This window comes from Pteronotus mesoamericanus, unplaced genomic scaffold (genome assembly GCF_021234165.1).
Source record: "Pteronotus mesoamericanus isolate MK-2021 breed Mesoamerican mustached bat unplaced genomic scaffold, CSHL_Meso_final contig_192, whole genome shotgun sequence".
NCBI lineage: Eukaryota > Metazoa > Chordata > Mammalia > Chiroptera > Mormoopidae > Pteronotus > Pteronotus mesoamericanus.
This window is the reverse complement of record NW_026555082.1, coordinates 2,843,343-2,870,493: the sequence shown is the minus strand read 5'-3', so window position 1 is coordinate 2,870,493 and position 27,151 is coordinate 2,843,343. Positions and strand designations below refer to the sequence as shown.

The 27,151-nt window shown below is 62.0% G+C and overlaps 1 protein-coding gene across 1 annotated transcript in view; it reads right to left on the bottom strand.

Moving 5' to 3' along the window:
• The window catches only part of TDRD9 (tudor domain containing 9), a 61,279-nt gene that overhangs the window by 25,426 nt on the left and 8,702 nt on the right, over positions 1-27,151 (bottom strand). The window contains 12 exon segments of the mRNA XM_054567683.1: positions 1,356-1,460; positions 3,397-3,454; positions 4,627-4,711; positions 4,950-5,004; positions 6,782-6,846; positions 9,038-9,141; positions 11,886-12,050; positions 14,479-14,559; positions 15,703-15,825; positions 16,804-17,025; positions 18,261-18,396; positions 21,191-21,247. Coding sequence (XP_054423658.1) covers positions 1,356-1,460; positions 3,397-3,454; positions 4,627-4,711; positions 4,950-5,004; positions 6,782-6,846; positions 9,038-9,141; positions 11,886-12,050; positions 14,479-14,559; positions 15,703-15,825; positions 16,804-17,025; positions 18,261-18,396; positions 21,191-21,247 — 1,256 coding nt within the window.

The following is a 27,151-nucleotide window of genomic DNA, read 5'->3' as shown; positions in this document are numbered from 1 at the left end:
GCCCCGGGGAATGAAACGCGCGTCCACACAGACATCGGTTCGCACAGGGGCCGCGTGGGCCATCGCCACACACAGAAACCGCCCCGTTGCCTGCGCACGGCGACCGGCACAGAGCCCTGCGGCGTGGCAGTGGCGAGGATCGACGGCCACCACGCACGGCCAGCGGACGGGTCTTAGGGCCTGCGGTGACAGGGGACAGTCCCCACAGCTCACGCGCCGCAGGGTCCTCCAGGGCACGCAGCACCAGCGCTGAGGGCAGCGGGCGGCGGTGGCAGAGGGCCGCGGGGCGCTCCAGCCGGGGGGCACGGCCACCGACGTGCGGGGGGCTCCCCGCGCCACTTCTGCAGCTCCTGCACGGGCGGTTCCCGCCATTACAGTTTTGAACGTGCAAAGCGACAGAAGGTTAGGACTCCTACAATGTGAAGACCACCCCAAAGATAATCGCCTTCAACGTTTCTGTACACGTATTCCTGGTCATTCTAAGCGTAGCTCACTGCTTTGGGGGTTCTGGGCGGGGCAGGTCAAGCAGTGAGATGACCTAGTTCAGCTCGCTGTCCTCGCGGCAACCGCTTACTGGACGTGCGGTTTCCAGCCTGAGGTGCGGTCCGAGGGCCGCCCTCCACAGCCCTGCGATAGTCTCCGAACATCCCTCTGGGCAGGTCCCGTCCACGGGCTGGGCTGACCTCAGGGTTCCAGTACGAGCCGCGCCACCCCCCGGGGTGGCCAGGCAGTCGCTCTTCCGCCGCACGGCACCGAGGCTCTGCCCTGCGGGCGCGCAGGCACTGCCTGAGGGCATGGGGAACGCCCAGGCACCGGTGTGTGGCAGGCACCAGCCAGGGTGGCTCCTCTTTCTCAAGGGAGGCGGCCGTCAGCCGTCACCCGCCCTCTCTAAAGGCTCAGAGGAAGCACGGCACGTCCCAGCCACCTGCAGCCTGGTCCCCGAGGTCGTCACGGCCGCACCTGCACTGTCACCCAAGGCCCAGGCCCTGAAAAACAGCCCCACCTCCAACGCCACGGGATACGTGGGCACGTCCCCGCAAATGTGGACCCTCTGTGAAGCCAGTTCAAAAAAGTCAGCACTCGGAGGGAAGAGGAAGGAAGGCGACCAAAGCTTACAAAGCGAGCCACGTGGCTTCCAAAGCCAGCGCTGGACGCGTGTCGGCTTGCTGTGGAAAACGGCCGCGCTGGAGGTGACAGGCCGCCACCTCGCTCGCTGGACCGGAGTGGGCCACAGGGGAGGTGCGGAGGCTTCCAACAAGACGTGTTGTTGCTTAAAGCTTAACACTGGTTCCCGTAAGGAACGGCACCTCAGGAAGAGCGGGGACGGGGGAGCGCGACTCCGCGGCCCCGCTCACCTTTCCTCTGGTTGCAGCTGGTCTTGGATGCCCAGCTCAGGCGCAGGCTCTGGTAATTCGTGTCTTCATCACAGACCAGAGTCCTGGTCAAACAGAAATCTATAACTGTCAGTTAAAAAAAAGAATGTAAACAGGATGCAAACAGGACCCAGCAGTGCGATGATCACAACGCACAGCGACAAGCCACACCCAGGAGCCCGGGACACGCGGGGCCCAGGCCAGGGTGGCTGTGGTTGTGGTCTTCCTCCTACGGACGGGGCGGCATCTTTGGGTGCAAAGAACGGGGCCCACAGGACCCGACGCGCCCCAGGGCGGCCCCCCGGGCAGCACCCGACAGCCCATGGCCGCTGGGCCCCGCGGACTGGAACCCCGGGCCGAGGGCTGAGGGCTGAGGGCTGGGGCCACGCCGCTGGGCCTCCCTGGGCGTCTGTGTCCTCACCTGCAAGCCCAGGCGGCAGAAGTCCCCGCGACCCCTCCTGGACAGACCCTCCAAGCCTGGCTACAGAGAGCGGCTGTCCCGCAGCAGGGTGCCGGGGGCTCTCCTGCACCCCCTCAGAGCCCGAGGGGCTACGGGCGGCCCCCCGCTGACCCCACGCGGCCCTCCGACCCATTGCCTCCCCGCTGCCGCACCTCCGCCCACTGACGCACCGGCACCACCAGACCCTCCCCTCCCGTGTCTAGTGCCCCCCACGCTCCAGAACTGCAGGGGCCCTGCCACCTGCCCTGGGGCGACCCTGCGCCCCCCGCCTGGCCTCGTTCCCCTCCTGCCCTGAACACAGGTCCCGGTGCCAGCCCTAACCCTGACGCTGACCCAAACCTTGCGCCCCGCCCCCGCGCCTTCGCCCTCTACTCGCTGGCTCAGCCCCAGCCCAGCCCGGGGACAGCTGCCCGCCCACCCCACACACTTCAAGCGGCAAGAGAGGGAGCGGCCACACTGGCCGGGGGCTGCCGGCCCTGGCGGCCAGCCCCGGTGCCCTCGGAGAGACACCGCCTGTCCACTCCCGCCCCCTCCTCCGGGGCCCACCTCAGGGCTCCTCCTCAGGCCTCCCACGCCCCCTCCCTCCCCCCTCGCGACTGCTGACCGGGCCCCTGGCGCCCGAGGGAGCGGAGGCCAGCAGAGCTCCCCACCTGCCGGCACCTCGCGGCCAGGGCTACGCCTGCGCCCTCCCGCGCGGCCCCGGCCCCGTCACAGCGGGCAGCTCCCCAGCTCCCGTCCCTGTGCCGCTCCTGTCACCCAACAGCAGCGCCGGGTCTCCGGCAGGAAAGGAGCCCCGCACCCCGCACCCTCCGCCTCTCACTGGCCCCCCAGAGCGTCCGCCCGGCTTCCTGTCCCCATCCTCTCCCCACCCCCCGCCATGAGCCCATTGCTTTCAGGCCCTGCCTGCCCCAAACTGCCCGTCAAGGTCACCGATGACGTCCACGTGGCTGAGCCCCTCCGTCAGCTGCCCGTGACCTTGACCTGTCACCAGCATTAGGTGCCTGCTCCCCCCTCCTCAAAGGCTTCCTGACGGGGCGCCCGCGTCCCACGGGCTGCCCCTCTTCACCTGCCCCCCGTGGCCACCACAGGCCGCTCACCCTGTGCCGAGGCTCCCCCGGGCCTCCCCCAGCCCTGTTTCCGGGGGGCCAGCACAACGGAAACTCCGACTTCCCTTCCTGACGCCCCCGGCCCGCACTCCCCACAGCCTCCTCACGCCTCTCACCGCTGCCCACTGCGTGGGCCGCGCAGCTCTACCTCCCCCGTCCCCAGCCTGGCTGTCTCAGGGGGCAGAGGCCTCCGCCACCGCTCCGCCCGGGACCCAGACTGCAAGGCCTGGCGCAAGGACAAGCCCGCAGGCCCCGTCCGGTGGTCCCAGCCACACCCGCCTCCCTGCTGCCCCTCAGACCGGTCCCTGGGCCAGAGCCGCATCCTTCCACGGCCACTGCTCCTGCCACCCAAGCCCTGTTCCAACGTCGCCTCCTCAGAGCTGTGCTCCCACAGTCCTGGGGCCAGGGAGCACACGGCGCCACAGCTACGCCCAGAGGAGACAGGGAAGTATCTTACCATACTTGACATCGGGGACCGTGACAGAACTCTCTGCAATGTTGGTGGACAGAATAATCTATCAAACAGCAAAAAAAAAAAAGGACCAGATGTCCTTACTGCACACTGGAAATCACGGGGCAAAGTAAGAAACCTCAAACCTCAAAAATCATCTCAAAGCTTCTTAGTGTACACACTGGACTCAAATTTGAAATGCGCCGCTTTCCTATTTCATCCCCGTCACCACGGATCGAGGATCCTGGGCTCTGCCCCGCAGGGCAGACCCCTGGGCCGGCCAGCCCCCGCTGTTCCTCCCGTAGGCACCGGAGGCGAGGCCGCCACCCGCCCGCCCGCGGGGGCTGCCGTGAGGGTCATACGAGGTGACCCGCGGGGCGCGCTGCGGCCTGCTCCCGGTGGGAGCCCGGACCCGGTCGCCAGCAGCCACGCCTGGGGTGGGGTCGCCCTTTCTTGGATGCCCGCCCAGCGCCAGGCACTGAGGAGCGCGTGGGCCCACACCGCGGGCCACCTTCCTAGCAGCTCTGCAGCACCGACGTGACCGCCTCAGCCTTCAAACGGTGGAACCAGGTCTTAGAGAAGCGAGTCGCTCAAAGCCGCACAGACTGCAGGAGAGAGGCCCCAGCCGCCTGCCCGGGTCCCCGCACTCCTAACCCTACACCTCAGGGTGGTGCCACCTCCTTCCCCTGGGGGCAGGGGCCGCTCTCGGGGGCAAATGGCGCCACGAGGCTGGAACCCAAGGCAGGGCTGAAGCTGCAGCCACATGGGAGCCAGGCTGCCCCAGGGGCTGAGAGCGCCCGCCGGAGTCCAGTGCCCCGAGCACCGCAGGCAGCGCTGGAGGGGCAACGCGAGGGCCCCACTGCTCCCGCGTGGCCGGAGGAGAGGAACCCTCCCGGCCCAGGCTGGTGTGGCCCAGCGGGCTGAGTGCCAGCCTAGAGCCCAAAGGTCACCGGTGGGGTTCCCGGTCAGGGCACAGGCCTGGACTGCGACCAGGGCTCCTGGGCGGGGGGCGGTGGGGGGGGGGCACGAGAGGCAACCGATTGTTTCTCTCACTTCTTGCTCCCTCCCTTCCGCTCTAAAAACTACATAAAGTCTAACAGTCGCCAGAGCAGTCCCACGCTTTGAGGAATCGAAGGAAATAAAAACCTCCAGCAAACTGATTCAGCAGCGCAAAGACAAAACCCAATGAGCCCCGGCCCACGAGGCCAGCGCCTGTTCCGATGACCCGTCTCCTACCTTCCTGTACCCGGGGACGGGGCTCAGGAACACGTTGCTCTGCTCCTCCAGGGTCACGCTCGAGTGCAGGGGGTAGACCTGCAGCCTGGGAGGCCAACGGGGGCAGAGAGCCGGTCAGGCAGAGAGGTGCGCGGGGACCGGAGGACGAGCCAGCGCCTGTTCGCTGGGGCCTTTCCAACCACTTAAGGCGGACCCAGCGCAAGGGCCTCTGAGGGAGCGCGCAGCCGCGTCTGCCCCAGAAACCGCGGCGACTCCACGGACGGGTGTCTCTCCCACAGACCCCGTAAAAGGGGAGCCGACACGGCAGCACCCTTTAAACACACCTTTTCTGGATCATGTTTGTGAGAAGTTCATGCATATAGTTTATTTCACTCAGACCTAGGGAAGAAAAAAGGCAGGAAAGAAAACATTTGTATTTATTGCTAAAAACCAACATTTGTTTACCTATTTTGAGAGAGAGAGAAACGGGTTCGCCGTCCCCTCACGGACGCCGTCACCAGCTGACGCTTGTGCACCCTGGCCGGGCAGCGGAGCGGCCACCGGGGCGAAGGGACGCCGCGCCACCCGCCGGCTGCCCGGCCAGGGCTGGAAGGCCAGCCTTTGAAGGACGGCCCTGCCTTCACTCACGTGTTCATTACTCTCTTGGCTCACGCACGTCGCAGCGACAAGTGCAGACGCGCAGCGGCACCGGCCACCAGACGTGCCACAGGACCACACAAACTGCTCCTCCCCAGCTGCCCCTCCTGCGGGAGGGGCCGCCCGGGGATGTTGGCTGTGCGACTTCACGATTCTCTTTTTCCCCGACCCATTTCCCTAATGCCCAGCAATGAATGTGAAAATTTTTACAACCAAAACAAAAAAAATCTAAAAAGTACCAAATATCAGTATTGTGAAGTACTATCGCTGTTAAACATTAAGATACTTAAGAAAAAGAGAGACAGACTGGGGAGGAAGGCAGGGCAGGGTGGAGGCAGGGCCAGAGGCGCCACGGCCCCACCAGGGTGCGCCACAGGCCGCCGGCCACGGAGCAGGCGGGGCGACAGGCTCCGCGGGCGCCCGGAGCTTGGGCTGCAGCCGCTGGAGGAGGGAGTGGGTTCGCCTCCACAGCCGGGGCCCCGGCGGAGGACTGGGTGACAGCGGCCCTGGAGAAGGCACGCAGGGCCCTTCATGCCAGACCAATGCATGACCGAGGCCCCCGTGAGTCCTGAGTTCTCATGCACACGTGACAGAAAGGCCACGAACGGAGCTGTGGGACATCACTTGTGAACACCTGAGTCGGGCATGGCCAGCAGCCAGACAGCACCGGCCTCCGGTTAGGTGTCAAGCTGCTGTCGCCGCAGCTCTGCCTGGCCGCTTCCTGCCTTAACACAGTGTCACGCACACACGGGTTCTCAACAGGCATTTCTTGGGGCAAATGCAACTCCACTCTGCTGCCAGCTGCTGGTGTCTCTTGCATACAACGCCCACGCACAGCAGCCAAAGCCAGCAGTGACCAGGGCCCGGCACCCAGAGCCGGAGTCCCATGCAGAGTCGCCGCCACGCCTGCTTCCCCTTCCCCGCAGCGCCGGACAGGGCACCTCCTACGGCAGCAAAGCCTGTGCAGCTGCCCCAGCGACTCACCAAGCTATTCTACTTCATCGCAACAGCGAAAACGTCATTTATACACAAATTGTGTATATACAATTATACACAAATTACTCTTCCTGGTATTTTAAGAGCCTATTTTCTCAAACACTGAGAAAGAAACTCCAAGACCGGCCTGAGGATTCTCACGGTGTTACAATACCAACACCGTGACTCAGTAATGTTTACTATTATCAAATAAGCTTTAAGTGCAGACCGATGACAATGGCCTCACTTTTATAACCACACACGTACACGTAATGAAGCAAACTTTACAAGGTCACGTCTTTCACTGAAAATTCCGATGGGGGTGAGACTGCTTTCAAGATCGAAGTTATCTTTTTAGCGATACAAAGGTCACAGTAACAGGTCAAACTGAAAATCACGTGTTCACGCTCTCAGGGTCTAAAAAACGTGGGCCCATACGGAGAAACGACTGCGTGACGCGTGCCCGGCACAGGCTGGACCTCCACCGGGCCGCACCGGGCCGCGCCGGGCCGCGCCGGGCCGGGTCACGAGGGCGGGCACTCACCCGGCAGGAACACCAGCACGCTGCTCCGCTCCCACGCCACCTGGGCGCCCGGCCCGGCCTTGCTCCTGTGAAGATCGGGAGGGCACAGGCGTTAGTCAGGCCGGACGGCCGCTGCCCCCCGGGCGCGGATGCCACGGCTCCTGACCGTGGAGGGCGGAGGCCGCGCCAGGCGCCCTCCCTTCCCCTGCGTGAGGAGACGCAGGGCCCCGGGGGTGCGTCCCGAGGCTCTTTGGGGCCCCGGGCCTCCTGGTTCCCATTATTTCCTCCCATAAAACTATCCGTAACAGTTCTTGAAATTCAGTTATTACAATCCAGAGACCCAAATACAAAACATTTCAAATAAACTCCAGGAAGTCAGAGCTCTTACCAGGGAGCACAGTCACAGCGCAAGACCGCCAACCGCCCCGCGCCCACCGCATCAGCGCAGTGCGTGGTGCGCACGAGCACCTCTCCCCTGCGGCCCTGCCGCCCCTCCCCACGCCCAAACCGGGCTCCTTGGAAAGACCCACACAATGGGTCCCCGACCTCCCACGGAGGCAGCAGCAGGCGAAGCACCAGGGGCCGCCGGGCTGACGGCAGGAGAGGCAGCCTGCCGGGCGGCACAGGAGCCGCCTCCTGAAGGCCCCGCCGACCAAACTCTGGGTCATCGAGCGTCAAAAAAGAAACCTGACTGCAAGGGCCTTTCGCAGTTTGATCGAAATCTCAAGGGAACGAGACGGCACAGAAACCTTTGCCAAAAGCATATAAAAGACTATCACCTACGATCTACAGAGAGCTCTGAAAGCTCCATAGAAAACAAACAGCGCAAGTAAAAACGGGCAAAGGACCTGACAGAGGCCTCACCAGAAGACGCGCAGATGACAGACCACCCTACAAAGAAACGCTTCCCACCCGTGTCACTAGGGGCTGCCAGGCACAGCAACGCAGCGCCCGTGCACAGCCGCCCAACGGCCGGGCCGCCACCACCCGCTGGGGGACGTGGCGCCACGGGCTCCCTCGCGGCCCCGGGGCGGCAGCCACATCAGAGGACAGCCTGGTGGCTTCCCACAGAACCCGGCCCGTCCCCGCCGCAGGAGCCAGGCACCGCGCTCCCCGGTGCTGACGCGAAGCTGGAAACCTGGGTCCACACAGAAACCTGCGTGCACAGCCAGCGGGGCCCAGCAGGTCGAGTACCATCCCATGAAGCAGGAGGGCGCGGTGCAATGCCCGGTCAGGGCACGTGCGGGGTGCGAGCCGGGTCCCCCGGTCGGGGTGCATGAAAACAGGCAACTGGTCAACGTTTCTCTCCCTCTCTTTCTCCCTTCTTCTCTCTCCAAAAATAGGCAAACAAAACCTAAATAAAATCTTTTAAAAAAAACCCCACACATGGATGTTTCTAGCAACTTTACTCGTAACGGCCAAAACCTGGAAGCCACCAAAACACCCTTCAGCAGGCCATGGATAAATACACGGAGGTCCGTTCAGGCTGGGGACCACCACCCGGCAAGGAGAAACGAGCCGTCAGGCCCGGAGAAGACACGGAGGAGCCTTTGACATGCACCGCGGAGTGAGAGAAGCCAGCCTGACACACATGGGATGCCAACTACATGATGCTCCGGGAAAAACAAGGCCACGGCGACAGGGAAATGCTCAAGGGACAGCAGCCCCTTCCACAGGCGGCAGACCCTGCCGGGCGGGAGGCTCGTGGGCTGGAGCGCTGTCCCGCGCGACAAAAGGCTGGGGGCTTGACCCCTGGGCGGGGCATGTACAGGAGGCAACCCATGTCCCCCTCTCTCTCTGGCTCCCCTCCTCTAAAATCAATAAATGTGTCTTCAGCTGAAGATCTTGAAACAGCAACTGCAGGCTCTGACCACGGCCAATAGCCCCAACTGCCCCCGAGGGAAGCGCACTCCCGCCCCGGAGGCGCAGCCGGGAGCCGGGCCCCGCCTGTGAGAGATGGCGACAGCAGAGACCCGGGGGGCGGGGGGGGGGGGGCTCGCAGGGGCCAGCGCGCCTGCAGGCCTGGGAAGCTGTCCTCAGCTGTGTTCTCTGGCTTTCAAGGCTCTCGGTCCTACAACCACACTTGGCATGGTTTTAACTACTTTGAAGTGGAGATTTCCAGTGAAGTTCGCAAGACACTAACTTTATTTTTAGTTACGTAGAGTGGCTATGAAAAGGTCTCCACAGCTAGAGCTTCGTGCCCCAAAGGCACAGGCAGTTACAAAGGGAGGGGCGCAAGCTGGCAGCCCGAGGCGCAGCAGCGGGGACCTGCCTTACCTGCTCTCTTTCCTGTCCATGTCATCGAACGTCTGGATGAGGGAGACGGCAACTTCGTACATGTCCCTCGTGATCACCGGCTCCTCCGGGACGTGGGGAGACAGCTGAAACGGGGGAGCAGCAGCTGGGACACCCCGCGGGTCGGGAGGGAAGTGGGGCTGGACGGGCGGCGCTCCCCTCGGGGGTCACTGTGACCAACGTCCCGAAGAAAAGCCACAGCTCCTGCAGCCCGCACCTGAGCGCCCGCCGGGTGCCAGGCACGACGCAAGCGCAGCCCGCACGGGCGCCGCTGGGACACTGTGCGGCCCCAGCCCTGGGGCCGGGGCGCGGACGGGGCCGGGCACAGCAGGGGCATCCGGCGGGCAGAGGCCCACTGTGAGGACACAGTGAGCGGCTCAAACAGCGGGGGACACCGGGGGGTCCACGACCCCCAAGGTCCAGGTGCGGCCTCCTGTCGAAGCCCCACCTGCAGGGGCCCCGAGTCCTTTAAAACCACAAGCCCCAGGAAAAGGAAACACCCATCTGTGCCTGCCAACCTGCGGAAATCGCATGGCGGCGTCACAGCGAGCTGCCCCGCTGGGGGGTCCTTGTCACTGGGCTGCGTGTGACAGCCCAGCTCAGGGCTGACTCCCTCGGGCACCTCTCAGAACACGGGGCGACCGCAAGGGCGGTCCCACTCCCCGACAGCGGCAGCGCCGTGAGAGAGCCGACAGCACCTGTGGCACGAGCCAGCTGCGCGCCAGCCCCTCCACGCGCCCAGGACGACAGCCACGGACACCAGGCCTTCTCCGCCAACAGCCAGGACACCGCCTGCTTCACAGCTTTCCTCGCCACGTCCTGTGTGCAAGGCACCACGTACGATTCCACCAAGGGCACCTCAAAAGAGCCCTTCCAGGGACGAGGAGAGACCACAAACACAAACTTTTTCTTCAACTTTTACATGAGTCAAGTCAGTTAAAATGCAACTAACCCACTTTTCATTTTTATGACAATTCTACTAATGTAAGAATGACAACTGAATTTTACTTCAATATTTTTGTAGCATGTCTAACAAGTCCATTTTTTATGGTCAGCCTTTTCCTTAAACAATTTTCTGCTTTATCCTAACAATTTTTAAACAGGTGGTCTCCCAAATGCCAGCTGCAGCATCCGAGGCACCTGGGACGGTTTCCCAAAAAGCCACGGAAAAGCACGTCACCAATTCACGAGCAACGTGACCGCCTCCGAGAATCCAGGCGCAGAGAACGTCGTGGACACGCTGCTAAGGCACCGGACACAGCCCCACAGCCTCTAAGCTGCCTCGGCACAGACAACAAAAGAAACGCCCGGGCTGCGGCCCCGTCCGTGTGCGGGAATCAGGAGACCCAGCGGGCGGAGAGGACAGGCGGACAGCGACAGGCCACGCGTGACAGGACGCAGCAGGGGAGGGAGGGTCTGCCATCAGCAACGAGGGGCAGAAGCGCCAGGGTCTCAGTCGGAGCTGGGAGCGGGTGCCCCGCATGTCGCCACCCCGTGCGCCGGGCGCCGGGCCACCAGGCCCGCCCGCTCCTCTGAGAGCGAGAGCCCGCAGCCGCCAGAGGGCGGAGGGCGGGGGGCGGGGGCCGGGGGGGCGGCCGCAGCGCAGGGTCGCAGATCCCAGTGGCCACAGGGCAACAGCGCCCATGACGGTGCACGCACTCCCGTAAGGGCGGCTCTCTGCAGTGAGAGGTGAAAGCGAATCGTGCAGAGGGCTCCGCAAAGGGCTCTGCACGAACAGCCAGAGCCAGGGCCAGAAGGGCCAGGCGGGCGCTGGGGACACAGCGTGCTTGTCGGTGAAACGCGAGGGCCGCCGTGCGGCCTGTCACGGAGGCCAGGCAAGCGCCTGTCCGAGCGGAGAGCTGCGGGCTGCGGGTCACTGGGGGCCCGCAAGGCGTCCCCTCCGCTGAGGGGGGCGGGGCGGGCGGGAGTGAGGGGCACGCAGGGGGATGGACGCTGGGAGTTCAGGAGGTTTGGGGGAAGCTCCAGAGACACATGGGACCTGCGAGGCGCTTCTAAGGAGGACACAGACGCAGCGCTGTTAGAATGCTAACAAGAAAGGGAGCGCAGATGTTCTCGCACAGTGAGTGGGGGGCAGGGACAGAAGGAGTCCCGCAGGAGGAGGGGCTGCCAGGTGAGACAGAGGAAAGGCCCGCGTCCCGAGGGCCGGTCGCACACCCCGGGAGCAGTGGAGAGTGCGCCAGGCAAGGCAACAGAGGGGGAGGGAGAACCACACAACCGGGACCTGAACAAAGGTCTGCTGATGCCAAAACCTGTCACAGAATCCACAGGACGCTCTTCCTGTAAGGCCGGAAACCGACACGTAGCCACGCCTGGAAGAGCCACTCACTGAAACGCGCGCCGCGCACCTGTCAGGCACCAGCCAGGGGGCGTCCCCTCCAGCCGGCCGCCCGCAGCCTGGGCTCGGCGGCCAGCGCCCGGGCCTGGTGGGGCTCTCACCTGGCCGCAGCGGTCGGGCGCACCGCGTGTCCAGTGCGCGTGAAAGAAACCTCGGCAGGCGGCAGCGAGGCTCTGGCTCGGGGGAGAGGATGGCAGGACCCTCACCACTCTCCCACCCCACACGATCGGAAAACGCGAAATGTCCAGGTGCTCCGCCCCCCAAGGACCCAGCACACTGAGTGACTGACTTCCAAAGGAGACAGTAAGGAAAAGACACAGGCATCCCTCCCGAGCCTGTTCACATCCGGGCTGACACACGCAAACACAAACGAGGGGCCGGCTGTCGCCGTGGGGGAGGAGCCTGACAAGGCTGGGGGGCGGAGTCGAGGCCCACGGCGCCCCCGGGGAGCGCCTGGGGAGCGGGCCGGCCTACCCCGCCGGGAGGCAGGCGCTCCAGGTCGCTGAGGTAGTACTCCTCGATCGCGTGGGGCTGCCCGGGCACCTCGAACACACGCGCAGGGCTCAGCTGGTTCTGAACGGGAACGGCAAAGTAGTCGGCGAACTCCTTGCAGTTGATGGTGGCCGACATCAGGATGACCTGCAGAGGGGCCAAGGGGGCAGAAGGCGGGGACGGGGTGGGACACTGGGCAAGCCCAGGCTTTTCTTCAGCTTCGGCAACTTCTGCGGCTGGAACAGAGCACAGTGACTGAACCTCCGCGGTTTAAAACAGCGCTCAGAGATGTAAACTTTCACTACTTCTCTTCAATCAGCTATGGAAGGAGAAACCACAGTTTCCAATGAAGCTGCAATGGCTCCTCTATAGGGAATCTCTGCATCGGAAGCCAGCGTAGGGCAGAGCAAGTGGCTGGACAGCGCGTTCCAGAGAACGGAGCGAGCGCAGCCGCGAGGGCGAGGCAGCCAGGCAGCAGCCGCGCATAGCCTGCCCGGGCCTGGCGGCTGCGGGGCTCGTGCCAGCCAACCGCACTTGTGCAGCGGTGACGGTGATGTCCCTGGGGCTCCGCAGCCGCCACGCAGGGCGCTCTCCAGGCCCCACGCGCCCAGCGGGGGTGACGCCGACGTGCGGCACCTGGCGGCTTGGGCCCCGCTGAGTCAGCCCCAGCCGGAAAGTAAAGCGTGGGCATCACCGGTAGTTGCCAGTAGACAAAACACAAATGGCTAAAAACCATACTGACCAGAACTCGCTCTGAGATGGCACGTCCACAAGCAGAAAGAAGGCTCTGAGAAGCCACTTGGGGTGTTAGAGTGGCCCCAAGGGACCGCCGTGTCCCAGCAGATGATGCAAATGGGAGGGCAAACCTGTGGCCAGAGAGGCACAGCCAGCCCCGCCCCCGGGGCCCTGCGGGCTTTTCCCTCGGCAGACCAGCCTGCGGCTGCCCGGCTGCCCCCCGAGACCCCGCTTGTCTGGGGCCTGCGGAGTCGCTCAGCCAGCTGCGAGACCAGGGTCAGGGGCGGCGGGGCGGGGCCTCCCGAGCCACCTGCCCGCATCCCTGCACCTGGGTCTCCAGCAGCAGCTCTCTTTTTAAAAAGTAATATTTTAAAAATGAGTTTTTGAAAGTTTCAAAAAATTTACAAAACCATCTAAACGTGACTCCTAATTTCCTGACCCAGCCCCCTGCACCCTCCAGAGGTTCTGCACTTAGAAAATACACTGCTCCATATATTTTCAAATAAACTACGAAAACGTTAAAATTGAGAAGCATTTCCTACTACCTATACAGCAGGTATCGGACTCCTGGCCACCATCCAGCAGCATGGTGACTTTTTAAAAAATCCATGACTAAAACAACGAAAACAAACAAAAAAAACAACTAAGTCATTATCTTAGAAAAAAAATAATAATCAAGTCCAGTCATTATCTTTAAGCAAAAAAGGTCTTAAAAACAACAAGGAAGAAATGCTCCCAACTCGTTGGACAGTCTGTAATGTCATCTCTGAGTTAAAACGCTGAAAGGGGCCCTGGCTGGTGGGGCTCAGTGGACGGAGCGCTGGCCTAGGCACCAAAGGGTCGCCGGTTCAATTCCCAGTCAGGGCACAGGCCTGGCCTGTGGGCCAGGTCCCCAGTGGGGGGCACATGAGAGGCAACCACACGTAGATGTTTCTCTCCCTTCTCTCCCTCTTGTCCCTTTTCTAAAAATCAAAAAAAAAAAAACCTTAAAAAAAGATGATAAACCCTGAAAGGGACGCAGTAGCGGTTCAGACGCCCCCCTCCCCACCACAGTCCCCTCTAGCGAGAGGGATGAGAGCCTTGCAAAGGGCGGCCCCGGTCATCAGCCCCACCAGCTGGACGCCCAGCGTTGACGGGCCCCACCCTGGGAGGGGGAGAGAAGACACACTTCCCTAAACGAAGCGACACCAGCGGCGGGCCCCGGCAGGGCGGCGGGCCCCGGCAGACCGCCCTCGCTTTCCCGGGGCAGCGGGTCCTTGCACAGTCCCTTCACGGGCAGCAGAGGAGCCCAGCCCCTGCCCCTCTGCGTCCCACACGGCTTCCAAAAGGCCTCTGGGGGGCGCAGCGGGGCCACCCGTGCCTGGACCACGGGGCGAAGCCTCCGCTGCTCTGGCCCGGCTCGCACCCCGCTTCTGTCTGCATGGGATGTGAGCGGCGCTTCCCATCCGTGGGAGCGGCCCGTTCAGGCCACGTAAGCCTCTATGCTCACAGCGCGTCTAACGGCTCTCGGACGCCCACGCGCTTCGGTGCCGTTTTCACAGCCCAGGCCGCAGGCGCGCTCATGCCCAACTGAAAGCAGCGCTCCAACTCCCAGCCTCCCGTTAGAGCCGCCGTTACTGATCTTGCTTCCACAGGCTGGAGAAAGGTTTGCAATTTCGTGCAACGAAATAACCGAAAGGTGCCCACACGCTGGCCCGAAGAGCCGCCCTGCTGGCCGGGCGTGGGGCTCCGCACCCGGCCGTGAGCCCGTAGAGGGACTGCCAGCGTTAAAACGGAGAGAGACAAACTGAGTGATAAATCCTAGCCCTGAATATTTCTGTCGTTATGGAATCAAATTTACCTTCACAAAGCGTGAGTTCGTTCTTAAAAGTTTGCGGACCACCAGCAGCAGGAAATCCATTTCTTCCGTGCGCTCATGCACCTACGAAGGAAGAAGGGGCACCCACGTGGCGCCGGGCAGCACACGCGCCGTCGCGGGCGAGCGGGCAGGGGGTCGGGGGCAGGTCATCTCTCGCTGCTCAGTGGCCTCCTCAGGGACTGGGCTCCTCCTGGAGTCCGTCCTGGCTGAGAGGAAGCAGAGGCCGGGGGCCTCCGAGCCAGGGGGCCCGGACACGGCGGAGGGGCCCCGCCGCCCCGCACGGAGAACCGCCGGCCCGCACCGCGCCTCTGCGGGACACGGGCAGCCCTGCCGCTGCGCCGCGCGGGCGAGCGCCGGGCGGGAGCGGCGCCAGGGCAGCAGGGCCCCGCCCGACAGGACGCAGCCAGGCCTCAGGGCGGCAGGTCCGGGCGAGGGGCGGCCCCGGAGGCGGCGGCCCATCAGGAGAGCTGCACAGCCCTGGGGACGGCGGCTGCCTGTGGCCTCCTCACACAGGGGCCTTGTGCCAACCCCAGGACCTAGGGTCACTCAGACGCTCTGGCCACCTGGCCCGCGCCCCAGAGCCACCTGACAGGGAAGGGCCAGGACGTGAGCCTACGTTCCCGTCACTTAGGACACCTGCGCACACAGGGGGACAGCAATTCTACTGTGGGGCACTTTTCTGCCAAAGTGGAGAGAGGAGCTGCCGTGCGTGACACAGGAGGCCTCCCCTCCTCAGAGTGACAGGCCTGGCCACCGAGTCCAGCGCCATCACACGGACCCCGCCCCACCCCAGCCCCGGGAAGCGGACGTGCGGGGGAGGGGACCGGAGGACAGCAGGAACCGCGGCGGCTGAGGGGCGCGGCAGGCCCGTGTGGCGGGCAGGAGATGCTGACAGCGCGCCGCCGTGAGGTCGCAGTCCCTCCATCTGGGACACGCCCAACGCTGACGTGCGGCACCGCACTTGCGGGGGAGACGATGCCCATCCATCGCCGGGGGTCCCGCGGTGGCCTCTCCTCGGCGCCCAAGCACCGCAGCCTCCGCACTCGGGGTTCGGACCTGGCACAGCCGGCTCCTCCGGCCCCGCTCCTGACCCGAGCCCCCACCCTGCACAGACCCGGGGGCACAGGCCCGCTCCCCGGGCCCCTCGCTGTCTCCTCCTGCGACCGAGGTCGCGAGGCGGGCACCGCGAGGACCAGGGGCACCCACCTCGTCGATGAAGATATGGGTGAACTCCGTCAGACTCTTGGCGCTGACGACTTTCTGAAGCAGGACCCCAGTGGTCATGTAGATTAACCGGGTGTCCTCTGTGGCTATTTTCTCCAGGCCCACCTACCGGGGGGTGGGGGGACAGGGAAAGGAGAGTGTTTTGGGTTCCAATGGCTGCGCGTAGCTCCCCACAAGGCTGTGTCCACTTTATCATGAGGGAAAGAAAGAGAGTCAAGTACATCTGTAGGTCACAAAAAATGCAGGGTTTAAACCAAAGCTGAAGTTCGGTTTGGGCAGGAGGGGGTTTGGCTCATCTAGTCTTACTGCCTGTATCATTTTTACAGCAAGACAACTATGTGTGGAGATACCTACATACAAAATTACAATTAAAAGGTTTAAATTATAAAAGCCACGAATCTGAGAATTCTCCCTTCCTTCCTATTCACCTGGGAAGGAATTTATTTTACTTTATCTTGAGATCTTATTTATTTACATTTAGAGAGGGAGGAAGGGAGGGGGAAAAGAGAAGGAAACATCAGAGTGGGAGAGACACATCAACTGGTTGCCCCTGACACCCCCTACTGGGGACTGGCCTGCAACCCAGCCACCTGCCCTGACCGGGAAACAAACTGGTGACCTTCCAGTTTGCAGGTCGACACTGAACCCACTGGGCCGCGCCAGCCTGGGCAAGAAATTCAGAGTTCCATCATTTTTTAAATTATGCCACAGTTCTGCCCTGGCCAGTGTGACTGCGCTGGTTAGAACGTCGTTCTGTCACCGAAAGGCGGCAGGCTCGCGTCCTGGTCGGGATGCACGCCTAGGTTGCAGGTCTGGTCCCCAACTGGGGCACATGCAATCTGTGGTCTGGGCGTGTACTGGAAGCAACGAATTGATCCTTCTCTATCGAATCCATGTCTCCCTTTCCCTTCCCCTCTCGCTAAAAAGCAATGAAAAAATGTCCTCAGGTGAAAATGAAAATAAAGATTGCCACAGTTCCGCTCCGTAAGCAGAACCCCTCCTGGCAGGAACCCAGGCGACCCCACGCGGGTCCACGCGGGATCGGGCGCGGACAGGAGCGCGTCCGTCCCGGGCCCCACGCACCTGGTAGCCCACCAGGCCGCCCAGAGCCCAGGCGCGCTCTCTGCTGACCCACCGGGCCACGCTGCTGGCCCCGATCTTGCGCGGCTGGGTGACCGCGATGTGGCAGCAGGCAGAGCGCTGCAGGCAGTGGTCCAGGACGTACTGCGGCAGCTGAGTGCTCTTCCCGCTGCCCGTGGCGCCGTGAATGATGACGACGGAATTGCTTTCTATCAGAGAGATGACCTAGGGTTGAAAGAAGAACCTTTCAAACTTGCCGCAAAATGAGGAGTGATACAAAGTATTACCTATGAACCAAAAGCTTTATCGGGAGAAGGCTTTCAGGACTTATTTTCCTTTCATCTTTGAAAGTTAATAACCACCTAAACACCACAAAAGGGAGCAAAAAGGTTCCACGTTTGCTACAGTGAAAGCGGTGCGACCGCCGTGATCAGCAGCGGTCGCGCTACGGGAAACCGGCCGGCTTCCGCTCTCCGCGTCTCAGCTTCTCCACAGAAAAATAAAAATACCGAACCAGGGTTTCTTCACCCCTTGCTACGTCTAAGTTTCCATTATCTTAAAGTTTTTAAACAATTCTACTGAGAAATATGGAATTTCAGTAAGAAAAACAGGAAGACACAGCTGTCACTGCACCGCAGAGGTTGCAGCATCCCGCTGGTAACTGTCCCAACGCACGTCCGGACATCCGCCTCCCGCCGTCCCCGCGCGGCCCGCCGGCGCCCTGCCGCCAGCCTGGACCCGCGCAGGCGCCTAGCACCAGCCGGGGTGGCCAGGGGGACGCCCCGCGGAGTGAGCGCCAGCTGCTGACACTAGTGAAGTGTATCTGCTCTACCAGGGCCGCGCGAGTCCAGCTAGAGCAAAAGAAACATTAAATTTGGAGTATTCTGTTTTATCTTAACTGCCTCTTCCACTAGTACAGCGAATACAGGTTCCACCGGGTGACTTTCCACCACGTGTGATGACCCGTAACTGAGGTAAGAAGTAACTGAACGCACGTAAACACTGCGATGTCCGGCCTGGCCCGGCTCAAAGGCGACGCGCCCGTGGCAGGCCACGCCGACCGCTCGGCGGGAGTGCACGCAGGGCCGCCGTGGGAGGAAACCCGCCAGGGTGCTGGCGGGGACTGGGCGCCCTGTCTGCGTGGTAGAAAGGCAGGGCGGCGAGGTCTCAGTAAGACAAGGGGGGCGGGGTTTGCTCAGCGCTGGTCAGAGGGCAGGCTCACACCCGGCACAGGCCGACCGAGCTGGGCGCAGCCGCGGCCGCGGGAAGCCCCTGCATGGGGACCGCACCGGCTGCCCCCGCCGGCCCGCCCCGCCCCGGCACCGCTCCCCCGCAGCCACAGCCTCGAAGACGCCAGGGCGCCCGCCTGGCTCCCAGCCTCCTCAGGCTCTGAACCACAAGCACCGGGGCTCGGCATCTATCCAAACAGCGAAGTGACACTGGGACAGGAAGGCTCTTACCTCTTCCTTACACCGATTTATAGGCAAGTCAGGGTACTGGTAGGTTATCTCTGGAATGCACGTGATGTTGCTTAGTTTAGCTGAAGTTGGCCTTGGACCTGGATTCAGACAGAACAAACACAAGGCTATTTCTTATCTGGAAAAGAGGCGAGGCAAGCACCCCCACGGTCTTTCCAATCTATATGCACGCCACGTTTACACTGGCGCGCACAAACACCCAGACGCACGTCCTGCAGGCCGAGCCTGAAGGCGGGGTCATGCAGCAGGTTCCCTGGTCCCACCGTCCAGCGTTCCGGTCAGTGGGCGCGCCCCCATCCCTCCGTCGCACCCACAGACGCCGCTGGCCCAGCACCACCATCGAAGGCAAGACACGGGAAGCACAGCACCCACCGCCTGGAAGTGGTACTCGGAGGGTGGGCTTAGAGAGCAGCGCTGAGGGACGCTGGAGCGGAGAGCTCCGCTCCGCTCAGCGTCCCCGTTCACACCCTGCTGCTTCGGTTAACTGGCAGCAGTAGCCCCCGCTCCCAACCTAGCACGTGCAGGCCCCGGGAAAGGCCACGCCGCCCTGGTGAAGCACACGACGGCGCCTGGCCTGCCTCTCCAGCCCACCGTCCTCTCCGGAGTTCCTCCTGTCACGTGCGCAACCTCAGAACGTGCGAGTCGGTGGCCCGTTGCCTCTTCGCCCTCAGTCATCAACACCAAAATGTTTTACGTGGCCTGGAAAAACCTGGAGACCACAGAACATGCTGGCTTCTGCTCACGAAGCCACCCCACCATGTGGTCTAACCAAAAAGTTCAGCGGCTCGGGTTCCAAACAGGATAGGATGACTTTTCACCGCACAACGTACTAGCATTTCTTCTCTGAAAATGCAGACACTGTGCATTGTAGAAAATAAGCGCAATCACCCACAGACTGGACCTCTCAGGGCTGCCTCTCAGGCTTGTCTCCAGACGTGCATGCCTATGACCTGTGGCGAGGGCGGCAGCAGCGGCGGCGGCGCAAGGGGCCGGGCCTCACTGAGCACGCCCCGTTGCCTCGCCCGCCCCGATGCGCCTCGCTCAGGCTGGGGTGGCGCGAACCCTCTGAGAGCGGCCGCGGCTAGGGGTCTACAGCACCGCCCAGTGGAAAGCCCACGTGCACCAGGACACCAGGGACCGAGGAGGCAAACGACAATTTTGCATGACTCCAGATCAAGCCCCAAGAGAGCGGACCCTTGTAGTCACCGGTGTTCGTCTGCAGCCTGGCTTCATCCAGGGCAACAACTCCACAGGCACCGCCTGGCATGCCCCGGGCCACAGGGCTATGGCCAGGCAGGCGCCCGGGGCCAGAGGACACGGGTATACCCAACACACTTCCCCAGACGGACACGCTAGACGACGATGCCTTTCCACAACCACATGCGTGGCTGCTCCGTGCTGCTGAAGCTGCGGGCCCCCGCCCTCCAGGCTGGCCCCCCGGCCCTGAGACAGCTAAGGGACTCCCACAGCCCACCCCCAGAGAGGCCCCGAGTAAACTCTGGTCACAGCGGGCGCACCCTTGAACCACCATGTCTGGGAATGACGTGCCAGGTGGCTCTGACGCACGTTCCTCCTTGAGGCCACTGGAGACTCCAGATAAACTACCCAGACGCCACCTGCCAAGACCAGAGGGCTGAGGGGACAGTGAGGAGACGCCAGGCCGAAGCCTGAAGCAGGCAACAACGCAGGGGGAAGGCAAAGGGGGGCGACCAACAACGACAGACTGGCCTGAATACAGTGACAAAAACAAAAAAGAAAACACACAAAGCCAAGCGACAGCGTGCGGCACAGATAACCGGCTCAGAGCTGTCCAGACCGATGAGAGGCACCAACGCCCCATGCTGCCGAGAAGCCCACATCAGCCCCGGGGAGGACAAGGGCACATGCGGTTATCCACGGGTTGTGTGTCACGGCCCAGGGGGGCTGAGGAAGAGGCGGGAGCTACTACTGCACCCCGAATGCTGCCCCTCGGTCGGGGCGTGACGCACTGAGCAAAGCACCGAAGTACCTCGTGGCTGGAGTGGCAGGAAGTCTGAGTGCACAGCCCTTTATGGAGCAAACAAATCGAAAGCTGACTTCTAGCACACGAGTAGGGCCTGATGCAAATAAGGTAATTCGCCCAGCCCTGGCTGCTGTGGCTCAGTGGGCTGAGCGCTGGCCTATAAACAGGAGGGCTGCCAGTTCCATTCCCAGTCAGGGCACAGGCCTGGGTGGCAGGCCAGGTCCCCAGCTGGGGTCACACGAGAGGCAACCACACACGGATGTTTCGCTCTCTTTCTCCCTCCCTTCCCCCCTCTAAAAACGATTAAAATCTTTAAAAAGAAAAAGAATTAACTCAGATAAAGAAACTGCATACTCATAGGAAGTAGTTCCATCCAAACTCTGAACAACTATACCCTTGGGGAGGAGGGTGAAAAAAGACCTTTTACCTTTTTTATATTTATGTACTGCATGAAATTTTATTTTAAACTGTAATAATTTTTAAATAAATTCCTAATTAATAGGACCACTAGTAGTCTTCCAAAGTACAGAATATTTAGGAACTATATTTCAAAGAGAAAAAAAGTAATCAATTTAGCCCCCCAAACCCCAAATTAACAAACAGTATGAGTTCTTTATTAACCAAATACTACATTTGTTAGACCTTTAAGAATTTAATGTTTCAGGAGACCTGACTTGGGGAGGTGAACACAGAACACAGTATATAGATGGCATATAGAATTAGACACCTGAAGCCTATATAATTGTATTAACCAACGTCGCTCCAATAAATTCAAGCTGGAAGAAAAGAACGCAGCGTCCTAACGCATGAACAGCTCACACCCCTTTCCGCGACACGGACAGCGCTGCTACCTGGCCGGACGCTGGAGAGGTGCTCGCCACGCTCGCCACGCTCGCCACGCTCGCCACACTCCTGGGCTTCGAGCTGCCTGTGCTTGTTTATGTGCTCCAGTTCCGCAGTCTTCTGGCTGGGTGGCCTGCAAAGAATACCAGAAGTTAGCATACTGTTTCAAAAAAGCCAAGGCATCCCCATGTGCTACAGCAGTGACTTTTAAAAATTCTTCATCGATTGATTTTAGAGAAGAGAGGAAGAGGGAGGGAGAGAGAGTGAAACGTCGGTCTGTTGTTCCACTCTTCTATTACGCCTTCACTGGCTGGCTGCTGCAGGTGCCCCGACCGGGGATCGAGCCCTACACCGTGGAGTGCAGGGACGACGCTCTAACCGACTGGGCAGCCTGGCCAGGGCTGAGCAGTGATGCTCAGCTGACGTGCTGCAAGACGCGCAACACCTGACTATCCAGTCCGGGGCACTGACCTTTTTTTCCCTTGGGCTGTCAAATTTAAAAAATGATAACAGCCAACACAAAAACTGTCCAGTGTGAAATGAATCAAAATTATACCTATTTTCTGTCAGATCAGCAAAATATAATTGTTTTGAAGTGCCAGAGAATTTTAATAATTAGCTTATATGTGCCATGAGATGAAAATGGTTGAAAATCACTGTGCTGCAGGCATTCTTGCTTACTTTTACATTAAATCATAGAACAAATGCAAATGGCCAATAAACAGAAATTCACATTTACAGTCATTTACCAAGTGGATGCAAAATAAAATGATGAGAAACCATTTTTTCATCCTTCAAATTGGAAGAAGACAATTCTCAGCTCACAGGGAAGGGCAGTAAAGGGATCTGGCACGTCCTCTGAAACGTCCTGTCTCGTGTCTGCCTTGCGGCAGCGCCTGCCAGTGCGGGGGAGGGGTGGCGCACAGGGGGCAGGCGGCTGCAGCCTTTGCCAGTGGGCATGCGTCTCCGCCCCCGGCCGCAGAGGCCAGGGAGGCACTGCAGCTGCCCCAGTCCAGCCCCACGACCCTGCCATCCCCAGAAGGGGACACAACAGACCTGCAGGGCCCGGCGGTGAGGCGGAGGGCCCCCTTCACCGTGCCTGTGACCGGTAAACCCTGAAGTCTCACCGAGGGGTGAGCTGCGCAGTGCCCACCCGTGCTCAATCCCTCCCGGGTTTAAATCCCTCCGGGGCCGCCCTCACACCGACAGACAAAACCTCCCAAGCTGCTCAGTGAGGAACAACGACCACGCGGTGACGTGCAAACTGTGGGCCTTTACAACTAATCAGGGTTTGGACAGCGCCGTCTAACTTGATCGCAAGGCTGTCAGAAAGGAGGCCACGAGGCCAACCCTTGCACCGAGAGCCTTGCTTTACTGACACGCCGTTGCGTTGGAGCTGCCCTGTCCGAGGCTACCGGCCCCGCCACGCTCTCTGGGTGATGGTTTCCCTGACGCTGCTCACTGGTTCACCCAGCACATGCTCAGCGGGGGCCACAGGCCCAGCACCGCCCTGCAGGCCAGGGGAAGGGGGAAGGAAGGAAAGTGGCATGTCAGGCAGCAGCAGGGCAGGGGAGGGAGGAGAGAGGCAGCATCGGCAGGATTAGGTGAAGGTCAAGGGGACAGGGGAGAAGGGCCGTGGGGGTCTGCGATGGGACACAGGAAAGCACAGGCCCCCTCAGGTGCCGGCTGCGGGAGTCTGAAGGGCACAGGAGGGCAAGGGGCGCCAGGAGGAGCCGGGGAACAAGGACCGGGCAGGGACCGGTGACAGACCCGGTGCCTTTGCTCACAACGAGATGGCTCGGGCAGAGAGAGAGAGAGAGGTCAGGCGGTGTGGCTCCTAGTTTAACAGACGGCTCTGCCTGGTGAGCGGGGTGATGGGGCACCGGCAGCGGACACAGGGAGACCACCTATGGGGTGTCATTGCTGACGGGGGTCCGCGTGGCTCAGAGGAGCATGGCAGCGGGGAGCTGGCACCCACAGACCGTGTGGGCGCGTCAGACCTGGGAACAAAAAGCAGAGAGGGGTCAAGGCTGGCTGCCAGGGGCCAGCCCGTGAGCGCAGGTAAGGACACATACCTGAGCGCCTGCCCACAGGATGAGGCTGCAGCCCCGGACAGCCCCCACGGCTCTCTGAGGGCTCTGCAGGTGCCCAACACAGGCTGGCTGGGGGACGGACCAGGGGGCAGGCACCAGCCGCCAGCAGCGAGGTCGCCGCCCCTGGCCTCCGCACGCCCCGGCCTGCACCCCCCACAGCCCAGGCGCTGTGCCTCGAGGGCAGGGAAGGGGTTCCCAATGCTCAAAACGGGGCAGTCCCCCATTTGGGGGTTTTCCCTGCCTCCTCCCTGCTCCAGGGGCAGCAGGCACTGAGAGGCGGGACCAGCCCCCCTCAGTCTGGTCCCCATCCTCCCGCTGCAGTGCCCGGAGGCAGGTGGGCAGAAGCAGGCGCAGAGCACAAGGCAGAGCAAGGCCACAGGCCCGGACGGGAAAGCCCAGGGGCGGCACCCGCGGACCGAGCGGCTGTTTCAGGGCCGGGCCGGCCGGGATCCGCCGTGGAGAGCAGAGCTTCGGGTGGCTCCGTGGAACCCCACAGCGCAGGACGGCCCGGGGAGCTGACACCACAGCCCAGAGGCTGGCGGGGCCTGAGCCTGACCGAGGCTGGCCAGCGGCACCCCAGCCGGGTCGGCCAGCGCCGCGCTCCCACGGTCCCAGGGCCCAGGACGCCCCAGGCAGCCTCCCAGCTGGAGCAACGCCCACATACTTTGCCTACTGGCCACCTGACCTGGGGACAAGAGCCTGACCGCCACCCCTCACACCAATCCCACACCAGCCTCGGGTCAACGCCAAGCCAACACCAAGGCGCTTACATGTTTAAGCCTAGGAAGCTACTGTTGTTCTGGAGGTTAAAACTGTAAGAGCAGAGAAGGCCTTCTTACACAAGAACGCAAAAAGGAAACGCCAAAAGAAAGGATCCGTAAACTTAAAGTATAATTGAAAACTCACTACCACCAAGAAGACGAAAGGTCACGGGAAGCGCACAGAAGGGCCCGCGGGCCCGGCGGGGGCCCTGGCTCCACGAGCGCGCGTGTTGGTGCGCTGCGGTCAGAGCGGTTTAAAGAGGGCACAACGATGGGAAGACACCCAACGTCAGAGTTTCTCCTCAGACATCAACTGCGTCCTTAATAGCCCGGAAAGAACCAATAATCCAGGATCTCCCACTCAGCAGCCGAGGGAAAAACAGAAGGACGCCCGTCTCCGTGCAGCGAGGCCCCTCCGAGGGCCCTCAGCGCCCCTGCCCGCACAGGCCAGAGGCGCCGGCGGAGAGCCGGCCACGCGGCGCCTGCCCCACCGGCCCCGCCACGTTCCTCTCCTTGCGCACTTCCTTACACAGCCCACAAGTGTATACGCGCGCACACTCGCACAGGATGAATGCCACGGTCCTGTTTCACGTCGAGTCGTAAAACTGTGCACTATTCAGCTAACAAGATGGAGCCTAAAACCATGACAAGAACCTGAAGGAAGCTGACCTGCTGGTTTCACAGCCTGAGCTGTATGTCTGCCACGTCAAATACCCTGATGAGGTTGCAGTTCGTTAGGCACAATGCACTCCTTCAACTTACCAGCATCTGATGGAAATCGAGGGTTATCCTGGGTATGCAGATACACGGGAAGGGTTACTGCGAAAGCGCGTCCCCTCCTCACCCACAAGTGCCCGGGGTGGGTGAGGGGCGGGGGTGGGGGGAGCCACCGCAATCAGAGAATGACACGTGGGCCCTGTGTCAGCCTGGCGCTCTCAGGAGACAGGACAAGTCATAAAACGGGCGATCACACACGGAGCACGCCCTCAGCACCGGAAAGCTGACTGGTCCTAGGAAGGTCAAAGGGAGGCGCCCGCACGTGGGCCGAGGCGGGGGGAGCCGCTCCGAGGAGCCGGACTCAAAGTCTCTGTGGCGAGAGGCGTGAGCACGTCGGGTGGAGCGGGGAGGCAGCTGGAAGCCGGCCGGGTGGCAGTGGCCCATCAATGGGCAACCCCCACGGACGCTGCTGTCCTTGCCAGGTCACCCTGCGCGGGCGCTGGTCTGCCCACGAGCAGGTGGGTCTGTGCTGCTCGCTGCTGCACCCCCACCCGCGCCAGCGTCCAGGCCATGGTACAGCAAGGACGCCGGCCGGGCACCGAGGAGCCGACCCCTGCAGTGGACAGCTCATCAGAAAGGACCAGGAGACAGGGCGAGGGGAGAACAGAATCGCAGCCCCATGGCCCTCTGAGTGTGACAGCAGAGACACGCGCCGGAGGCCAAGGGGACAGCCAAGGACGGCACGGAGATGTTTTCACACAGACAGGAGAAGACAGGGACCTGGGCCCGGGAAGAGAGGGCTGGAGCGCAGGTCCACGGGAAAGACAGAGCAAGTGTCTCAGGAGACACCGCCAGGGCAGGCTGAAGAAGGGACAGAGGGCAAGGCGCGGGCCAGGCGGTCAGGCCTGGCCGGGACAAAGACGTGCTCTGGGCGGAGCACAGATATCCCGTGTTTGCTCCACATCCAGCACGTCCCCAGACGCCACCTTCCGAGGCAAACGTAAAAACAGCAGCAATCCAAGGAGACCATGCAGAGGAGGAAGGGGCCCGGTTCGTCGTTCTGCAGCGGCAAATGCGACAGGACAGCTCCGTCAGGATAAGCGTTCAGAGCACCACACGCCCGGTGACGGGAACGCGCCCCCCCCCGCCCCGCCGCTGGCAGCAGTGAAGCCCAACGCCTGGCATGCTCTGCCCTGCGAGCGGCCACGCACGTTACTGTCCGTCACGCACGACACGCGAGTCTGACGGGGAACCATGCCTGTGCTTCACGGTTCGCTGGGAGGCAAAGGCAGGAGAGAAAGTCTGAAATGTCACAGGTGGAAAAGCCACTGTGCAGTCGAGTAACCCAGACCGGGGGCGTGAAAGGCCCATCAGCCCTCCGCAAGCCTGAGCAGCAGCCCAGGCCGCCCAGGACCCAGCGGCTGCCTGACACAGAGGCGACCTTCTGCACTCAATTCTGTGCTCCAGGTCCAGGCCCTCCTGCCTTCGTCTGTTGCTACCCGAACACCACATTTCCAAAGAGACGACAGGGAGCACTTGACGTTACCGAGCCCCAGGACTGGCCCACACGCACAAGCCGCTGCTGCCCGGAGCGGAACACGAGCACAGGTGTCCGCTTACCCGCCAGCCAACACACGCCGACGTCAGCGCCGCTGCCTGGCCACTGCGGCAAGAAGGCGCCTCCGCAGGACCTGTGTTTCGCCAACAGTCAGGCCGCGTCTCTTTTCCCTGCTCTCATTGGAGAGGACAGTGACCTGGCCTCCAAGAGGCGGGGAGGTTAAGCTGAAGAATCAAAGCAGCAGGGTTATTTTTAGAGTCCAGAGCACAAAAACACGGCTCTGGCCAGAGACCCACAGCACGCGCAGCAGGCAGCGCGGCAGGTGACCGCCCACCCGTCGCCGGAGCACAGCCACGGGGCGCCGTTCACTTCGCCCCCCCCAAACACTGGCGCATGGGGCCCCGCACCCACAGCCGCCATTGCCTCGTCAGGTGGCCGCGCCACCTCCAGAGGCCCAGGGCGCCTGTGAGGCCTCGGCGACGGGTCCTGCTGCGGGCTCTCCCAGCCTGCCCGCAGGTGAGCCAGGAGCCTTCCCCCTGCCGAGGACATCGCAGCCTCGCTCCTCCCCCAGAGGGTGTGTATTTCAAACACGGTTTCGGGTGTAAATGAGGGATAAATGAGGAGGCTGCTCATCAACAGGAGGCACGCAGCCGGGCGCAGCAGACCTGCCCAAGTCCACAGGCCCCGGCACCGACGCAGGTGATCTGGCAACACCACCACATCGGACCCCCGACCTAACAGGTGCGCTTTCATCCTTTTCCGTGCAAAACCGAAGGGAAGCCATGTCTCTAGGCTGCACTTTATGTTAGTATGTTAAATGTTTTTTAGTAGCAAGAACTTTCAATAGCAAGTCTTACTTTTCATAGCAAGTGTTACTTTCAGAAAATGTTCAATCTGCA